This window comes from Carassius carassius, chromosome 11, assembly GCF_963082965.1.
Source record: "Carassius carassius chromosome 11, fCarCar2.1, whole genome shotgun sequence".
Taxonomy (NCBI): Eukaryota; Metazoa; Chordata; class Actinopteri; order Cypriniformes; family Cyprinidae; genus Carassius; species Carassius carassius.
Genome location: NC_081765.1, coordinates 18507754 through 18517181, shown reverse-complemented (window position 1 = coordinate 18517181; position 9428 = coordinate 18507754). Strand labels below are relative to the sequence as shown.

The 9428-nt window shown below is 37.7% G+C and overlaps 1 protein-coding gene across 1 annotated transcript; it reads right to left on the bottom strand.

Moving 5' to 3' along the window:
• Nucleotides 1–2192: 2192 nt before the first annotated feature.
• LOC132152945 (arginine and glutamate-rich protein 1-A-like) lies at nucleotides 2193–8708 on the bottom strand. The gene is made up of 4 exons (XM_059561965.1): nucleotides 8186–8708; nucleotides 6630–6855; nucleotides 4428–4511; nucleotides 2193–3293 (listed from the first exon to the last, which is right to left on the bottom strand). The coding sequence occupies exons 1-4, from the start codon at nucleotides 8473–8475 to the stop codon at nucleotides 3129–3131; spliced, it is 765 nt and encodes a 254-aa protein (XP_059417948.1). The 5' UTR covers nucleotides 8476–8708; the 3' UTR covers nucleotides 2193–3128.
• Nucleotides 8709–9428: the final 720 nt, after the last annotated feature.

Sequence of the window (9428 nt, the reverse complement as noted above, 5' to 3'; positions counted from 1 at the left end):
TAAATGCCTATTTACTGTTATTGCTGAAGCGAAAATGAACACACTACATCTGCTGAATACACAGACTGAATGATTGCTGTACATTAATGGAGCAGTTTATTAACGTCTTACATCAAAGACCAATTACCTGATTATGACGTCTATAGTTGTCTGTCTAGGCTAGATTACACATTGGTTATTGTGCTACATAAACTCATTTTTTTGTCAATATAAACCCTAAACTGCGAGTGCATTAAAGAGGCAATCTTATAATTGTTTTTCAAGCACTACTTAGCCCACAAGAGCTCCAGGGTAATAAATTATTTACTGTATGCAACAGTAGTCTGTTTCTGAAAATGCTCCCACACTACCAAACAAAAGCAAACAATAGGACGAGCTAACACAATTCAAGAAGTCATCCCAACGGGAAAGCAAGGAAACGGCGATTTCCTGAACTATCTTAAAAATAACCAAAGCAGATGAGATATTGAGATATCAAAGTGCCTTGGTGAAGAAGTAAACGTGACTTTTCCATTAGAACATTTCTGTTAGAACGAACACCGTTATTTTTAATTAATTAATTAAATTAATAACCCTAAACCAAGTGCAAGGGAATAAATAGTAGCCTATATTCAATGGAAACATATTAAACTGTTTCTTCTAAATTATTTAGGCTATTTATATCGAATCGATTTTTTTCCTCCCCTTTTTTCTGATTGACATTTACATTTTTAAATATATTTAGATCTCTTTAGATATAAATGGCCCTATATCAGTTGAAACATCTCAGCCTAAATAATTTAGCCAAATGTTCCCAAATTCTCAGGACGCTCCGTGAATGAAAAACAAACAATGCTTCACACATTCAAGATAAACTCTGAGCAACTTCTCCGGTCTTTGAAATCACAGGGTCAAAACGATGTTTATTCAGTTTCACGTGAATAATCTCACTGTCCGCGGGTCCCTCGGAGCGTGATTAAACACAGCAGGGTAGGCTACACTTACGAGAAAACACTCCTGCTGGCCTCTACACGCACAAACAACAGCTAAGTATGGGCACCTCTCGCCAAACTCTACGCATCGCTTCTCAGCAGATCATAATAGCCGTTATAACTTATGCCTGGCTCTCACTCTGTCTTCGAATCACTGAAAGAATTGTGGGATCGAACGCGCGCAGGGCTCGAGCAGACGAGCCCAGTTTCGGCGTTACACCGGTCGTTCATCAGAGCGGCATTGTTAAAGCTGACGGTGACTAATACACACAAGACTGCTTCATGCGGGCTCGTCAAAAAAATCACACGTCTGTGTCACAAGAGTTTGCCAACATTTCCATTAGCTTCTCACTAAAGCCACCTGAGAACCCGAGGAAACGGCTAGAAGTAACTTCGAGCTGAATCTATAACAAAACTGAAAGGGAGATTAGGTTATGGGTCTTTAACCTTTAAGATGAAGGGTTAAATTCAGAACATAGAATTAAACAAATTACGTGGCCATTCCCCGAAATGGGTTGGAAAAATGTGATCTTAAAAGTAAAATCTTTAGGATTTTAAATATTCTACTAGATCAAAAAAGTGTTAGCCTTTTAAAGAACATTGTGCCATTAAACTAAATGTAAACTTTGATTATTTGTTGGAATATAACTAACATTAAACAAATAATAATAAAATCAGAAGACTATGGTGTTCATTAGAAAAATAATGTGATATTTCTATAAATTGCTTTCTGTACTAAATAATGGAAACATATTAAATACTGTCCATTATTGACTATAAAGTATGATAAATTGTTTAAAAAATACTTGAGCTCACAACCTGAAATTTTTCATCTTAACTTAAAGGATTTAATGGTAATGGTTTACACGTCTGTTTTTGAGAAACCCTTTTTCATGGAATGACCTCACTAACCTTTTAATGAGGGCAGTTTCATGGGATTACGTTTAGTCTAACACTGATTCTGCACTTCAGATGTAAGACAGGTCAAATATAAATTCAATTTTACCTCAAGTAGATCTAAAACTGCAAAGGTGGTAGGTTTTTTTTTTTTTTTTTTTTAAAGAGTTTAGGTTTGACTGTATCATATAAAACAACAAATAGCTGGTGTGTTGCAAAATATATGCAGAATTAAAATAATCTGTCAAATTAAGCAAGTGAGCAGTTATTCCCAGAAGAGACACTGAGGCTCTAAACATCACAAGAAACATGATTCAGGCAATGTTGTGTTGATAGGATTTATTGGTCATTACACTAAATGTCCCAGTTCACAAGGAAAGGGGTAATTTCCCGCAAGACAAGAACACCCTCTAGCATATACTCACACACTCACTCGCATACACACCCTAACTAGTCTTACCTGTGATTCCCGATTTCCTTAAGGTTCCAACTGAACACTAGACACATTGCAAGACTTTGCAACATTGTAACCTTATTTTTTTTTTTCACCAAAATGTTTGTATTGTGAATGGCAATTAAGTTCTGGTCTCACATATTTCCGACATTTCAAAAATGAGCGATTTGAGTAAGGTGTATCAAAAAGGGCAAATTTTATCTAGGTTACAATGCTATAAATGCAACTCATATCAGGTGATTATGGGAACAATGTGTTAAGAAGCATTTTAGAAACTTCATGTTTTGAGGGGTTTAGTCTGGAATCTGAAAAAAAAAAATCTAAACGCTCTCACACACTCTTGCACACACAATCACTAATAAGCACAAAACAAATTTTGCCAATTTACATTTTTCAAACCATTTTTTGTGTACCCCCCCCCCCAATGCTTTGAATGTTAGAAAAGCAGTTAAACTGAGCTTGTACCAATAGAGCTCCCAAACCACTGATATATACTGACCAACCAGCCATGCACTCATATAAACAAATATTTACACTTATTCATTCTTATTAGCTTGCCATTAAAAAATAAACAAAAAAAATAAATGGCCCGCGTTTCTGAAGGTGCATCCAGCATAACAGTGTCAAATATCAATACAACACACTGAAAAAAAGCAGATGGCAGCTGATCTGCAAGTCTGTGGTGGTGCCTGCAAGTCCGGTTTTGAAGCGTGAGGTTTTCCTGGGTTTACAAAGAGTGATTTTTGTGGGCAGACCTTCGATTCACTTCAACATGAAGCACACATTCAGAGAGGAGAGGAGAGAAATCACTCTGTAGCTTTGAGAGTGAAGGAGAGGCGAGGTCGGGACTTGCCCTTCCCCAATATCATCCTCTGTTCCTCCTTCTGTTGTTTCTGCCTCTCCTGCTCTAGCTTCATGCGTTCCTCGTGGATCTTCCTTTGTTCTTCCACAATACGTAGCTGATCCTCAGCCTGAAACAAACAAACACAGGAGCTAGTGTGACTTTTTCAATCAGCCAAGACAAACAGGTACACTTTAGATCTTTTTATACACAAATACATTAAAGATGTACCTTAATTAGCAGAATGGTATGTACTAATGAAAAAAAAAAGTATTCAGTACTACCATATACATAAAATGGGGGCATTGCCAAGCACCCATTTTGAAAGTTCAGACTAAACATTTCAGAAAGGGCAGGTTTGACTATAGCACTACACAAGCGGAAAAAACACTTGAGCATTCACAATGAATTTACACAGTGAAAACCATCGAAACGCTTCATATCAAAACCGTGAGGGTTAACATTTTTTGGCCATTTTGAGGAAGAGCGACTTTATGGTAATACAAAAGGGCACAATTCTAATGACCTTGAAACGTATAAACACAAACACCAAAGTATCTTCACAAATTTGTTGTCAAAACTAACATTAGAGCTTTTGATTCTCATCTTAGGATTCAATATTAATCCACTGGTTTGATCTCTGCATGGGACAGTGTATATCAGGGTTCCCTCCTCCAAGACTATTCCAGATTTGCACTTATCATTGAATAACAACTAACAACTATTAAATATTTAAAAGAATATTATTATATTGTTAGTTACTAAAGATCTAAAGAAGACTTTTTAGATTTTGCCTGTTCCTAGGAGTTTTCAGGCGTGTATACCATCATTTCCTGAGAGAAACCATGATATTTAAAAAAAAAAAATGAAATATTGATATCATGTACCTTATTTTTAGTTGCTACCATTCATAAAACATTGTTTTCCAAAATGTATATAAATATCACAATAATATAATTATTGTTCATTCTTTTAACCACAATAATAGTAGACTTCAAATCTTATAGTGACCCTCCTTTCAGGTTTTCTATAATTATGGCACTGTCATGCATAACGAAAAAAAAGAAATTTTTAGTTTTTCATACAGACAAATCTAAATACCCCCCACTTAGAGAGCATGGTGTAGAAGCATACTCATTAAATATTACATTTAATTTTTGTTTTGTGTGTGCATATATTTCTCATTCGTTTTTTGTACATTCATATTTTATGTTCTGCTTTTGTTTCTTATATTGTTGACAAAATAAAACGGAGAAATATGTACCAGCTTAGCCTGAGCATCAGCAATCTTTCGGTTGTTTTCTTCCAAAATTCTCTCCAGCTCCTCTCGTTTGGATTTTTCTTCCTCCTAAAGGAGTGACACAGTGACATGTTAGGGTGGAGAGACAAATCTACTGAAATAAGTCCCCCACTTGCACAGTCAAACACGTCTACACTCGCACAAACAGGTACCAGCCAGCGACACACTCACTCGCTTTCACACCCTCAACACATTTCACATTCCGATCCGCAGCATCAAATGTCTGAAGCTAACCTCTATGTATGCAACAATGAGCAAAAAAACCCACCCATGGATGTATTCAGTCACACCTTTAATCCCCACCATGTTATATGTAAATACACATCCAAAAATCCATTAAGGCATTCATTGACATCCATACAGAACAGGTATGTAAATGCAACACATCGACAACTAACGAAGAGTTTCATTCGTTTGCAGATGAGAAAAAAAAAATCATTCAGCTAGTTCTCTCTCTCTCTATTATTATTATTATTTTATTTTTCAGCATCCATAAGCAAAAAGCTTCAAAAGAAAATGAGAGAGAAAAAGAAAGATCAAATTAAACAAAGGAGAGAGTGAATAGTAGTGGCTCACCAATGCTCGTATACCTACGCCTTTCTCCTTTGACTGTGTACTGTACCTACACAACTGCTGAATAAAGGGGTGAGTATTTACTGCCTGGTCCCGTATGTCCCGTCCTGGACAGCGCAGCACCTCCCCTTTAAACATTTCTGAGCTGCTAGCACGAGCTAGTGCTCTTACAAAGCAACACCACATGCAGTATATAGCACAGTCCAGGAAAATGAATTATGTTAATCATACAACATTACCGTGAGGGGACGTCAGGCTATTAACGTTAAACGATGTTAAAGACTGCAAAAACAAAAAGGTGGGATCATTACTTAGATGTGTTTGCTTGAAAACAAGAACAGTGATGTGTTGGCGTCTAAGCTCAGTGGTACAGTAGCATTGAGTGTGGATGTTGTAGTGTGTGTCTGCATGTTTTTGCGTGTGTGTGTGTGTGTGTGTGTGTGTGTGTGTGAACCCAATACGGCAGAACACCTGATGGAAAGCAAATTGTGAGGACACAAAAGTACTTTTGAATCACTGCACTTTAATGACGTCTAAACAGAATAGTCAAAGAAAAAAAATAAATAGCACTTAATAAATATAAAACACATACGACAGAAATGGATGAGCAATATTAGGAAAGGGTAGAGCATTTTGTGATCGATGGTGCAAATAAAGACAAAATCATCCTATGTGCAATTGCTGAACTACAGCAATACTGATTCATTTAATGGTTCAGTACCAGGGCTACAGATGATGGGCACAAATCTGAAATATACAGAAGGAGGGCACATATCTAACCCTATTAGTGCTGAGCCGCTGAATTTTGTGTGTGCTTGTGAAATGGAATTAGTTTCTCATTCATAACTCATTTTCGCTTTACAATTAGAGCACAGTAATCCTCCTTTATGGTATGGGTGGAATTACAAAATACGGATTTAGCAAATTAACTAGTCAAAGTGCAGTCTACAAAAGCTCTTATGTGTTTGTAACATTCAAAACAACATTACATTTTGACCTATCAAAGTGTATAATTGTAGATGTTCATACTGAAAGCTCAAGAACAAAACCAGGCATGGTTTGAATGCAGAGTGTCCTTTTTAAGAAAAGCATTTTATTGAAGACAAACAGTTTCATACACTGGTGACAGTAAAATGATAAAAGATATGAGTGAAGAGAGCAGGGTAGGGGTGGAATATAAAAGGGGAGAGAAAAGATGGGAAACATAATATTGGTCCATCACAGCTGTGGCAAAACGTTCAGTTGAAACCCCCAAGAGTGCACTAAAGGTGTGTGTGATTCAATAAAATCACGTTGATGTATTACAGAAAAAGTGCAGAGCTTGTCTGTCAACAGAGTGAATGAGGAATCCATCATCCGATGTCCTTAAATATTATTGTTCCCTAGACAGCAGCTCAACTGAAGTGCTCCAAGCATTATATCACACCTTGAAAAAGTTGCATTTTGTAATTCATTTTATTCCCCACCCAATAAATCGGGCTACCCTGCATCTACTGCTATATCTGGGGGGGAACCGAATTTTAAGTTGTGCCACAGCTGTGGGTGTACTGTTTGTGCCTGAGCTCCGCTGTGTTCCGAACGACCGAGCGTTACCTCTCTGGCTTTCTGGGAGTTCAGTTCGGCCTGCCTCTGCCTCTCTAGCTCCTGCAAAAGCTGTGCCTCCATGATGCGCTTCGCCTCCTCCACCCGCCGCAAGACCTCATGTTCGATCTCATCACGCCGCTTTTCAAGCTCCTCCTCTACACGCCGTGCCACAAGCTCCTCAACACGCCTCGCCGTTTCCTCCTCAATCAGACGCTCCTCGATCTCCAGCTGACGGCTGCAGAGGACACAAGAGAGAAAGGATCAAACATTGCAATTTCATCAGCAAACCCTTACATTATACACATTGATAAAAAAATAAATAAATTACAACATCATGATCAGGGCTAACAGTATAGAATTAATTTGGTTGCAAAATCAGGCCAGTAGTTCCCTGCCTTGACAACATTTTTAATGCCCCCTATTTAAAAACTGAAAACAAAATTGATTAATTCAATGTTTTATTTTTATAAACTTTCGTTTTTTTCAATTTTAAAATAACAATTCAAATTAGATACTATTTAAAAATATTTAATTTAACATTTAAATGCAATACTATTTGTGTGTAATTGTTAATTATTTCGTCAGAAAAGGTTACTGTGGGATTTCAGTTTTGTATTTAACTATTAATGCTTTGGAAAACATATTTCGTTTCCTTTAAAAATATGAAATTATTTTTTAGAAATTTAAAATTAACATTTTTAAAAGGCTAACATGAAAACAAATGAAACATGATTTCTGTTGTCACAGAAAGCCAAATGTTAAATTGTGTATTGCACAAAGATGCTTTGCTGATCCCTGAAGAAGAGGCAGATGATACTGAGAGGCTCCACCTGTGATCTGCACAAATCTAAAACAAAACACACTGTGCATGGGACGCTCTGACATCATAGAGCCACATGATTACCAAAGTATGTTTCAACATTATTTACAATTTAAGCATGACTAAACCATTAGAGGAGCGCAAGCTGTCACACCTGGCCTTAAGAAGGAACACAAAAACGTAGACACAACACTGAACCAAGTGACCATAACAATGCCCAGAGCCAAAACAAAAATCTAACAGCAGCAGCCATCTTTTGATTTGATTTCAGTGTCACGAAACATGATCCAGAGCCTCTCTTTGAGTTTTAAAACACCCTGAATGTGGTTACAATGCACTCGGGTGTAGCTCAAGCCTGGGGCTGCAGCTTCTTCTCTTCCTGTTCTTTCACTAGAAACCCCCTTTCCTTCTCTTCCCCGAACCTCTTAACATTATACCGGTGGTCTTCAATCACAAAAGAGATATGTCAACAATCTGTGACAGATACAAAGACATATCATCTAACATGGCCAGCAGATCTCAGTGTTGAGAAGACCTGATGTGTGACAGCCTCAGAGTCCAACGAGTGTTGAAAGTTCACTGATTGGTAACATGTCGCTTTTTGCACACTAGCTCAGTATATTATGTTCGTATCAATATTAAACAACAAAGAGTTGATCTTGAAGTATGTAAGTGACAGTATGTCGAGACATAAGTGAGTAAAGCATCCTCTCCATGAATATATTATGACATAAAGATAGCTTACATTTTCATTTGTCTCTCTATCTCTGCTCTCCTCTCCTCCTCTTCTCTCTTCTGTTTCTCGTCGGCGTTTCTCTTGCTCAGTGTCCGGCCGAACATGTCCGTTCGGATGGGGGGTGAGCCACCTCTGTCCCTCTTGCTGCCTGACCTCGAGCGGGACCTTCTGCTCCTCTTCGGTTCCTTTGACTTGCTCCTTTTCTTGCTGGATTTGGATTTGGATCTGGAGCGGCTCCGTTTGCGGCTGTGTTTAGAGTGTTTGGATCGGGACGAGCTGCGGCTCCGAGAGCGACCCATATTTTGCACGAATAAATCCGACGGACACCGCTAATGAGGGTCTTATGAATGCAGCAAGGTCTGCAACGACCGCATGCGAAATTATATTACGGTTACCTGTATAAGTGTTCAATATTAGCCTGTTTACATGACAGTGTTTGTTGTTCTCTGCTCCAGTGAATCTGCGGAATCAAACAATATGGCGAAAGCCTCCAGTCTTCCTTTTCCCAGAATGCAACGGGCTCGTTTCTTTTCGGATATTTCCGGACTAATGCCGAGTGACATAGCCTACACGAGGACACTGCAGTCTGCTGAAGCGTGAAGGCACTAAAGCTCACTGAAAGCTACTCTGAGGTATCTTCACACAAAGCGCTGTCGATGACTGCAAAGCAACAGCCATTTAAAACAACTGCATACCTCACACTATTTTAGTTCTGCACAATGCATTATACACAGTATACAGCTGTGGTTGTGGAGACAAATCCAAAGGTCATCCAGGCGGTCTTGCACAAAAATTGGTCACTGTTATATACTGTCCAGTGTCCACATAATGTATGCAACAGAAATAGTATGAACATTATGTCTTTAAGCCAATCAGTGGAATATTGCTTTTTATTGAAAACTTTTTTTTAAGTAGTAGCCTAAGTGAAACGGTATTCCACACTAAACAGTATGCAATTTTTTTTCATATGATCTCATCACATTGTGTAATAGGGGTTACGTGCAACCGGGTCTTGTTGCTTCCAGTTCTAGTGTTTGGCATATGCTTCTTTAAATATGAAGCAGTTTTACTCAAGATGCCTTCAAAGTACACAAAGTTTATCATAACCGATGTCCATCACATATGTGGACATATATCTAAAAGTTTTTTTCTTTTCACTAACATTTTCACTAAAATTTAATAAAATATCAACAATACAAACAGCTATTATTTCTGAATATATATATATATATATATATATATATATATATAT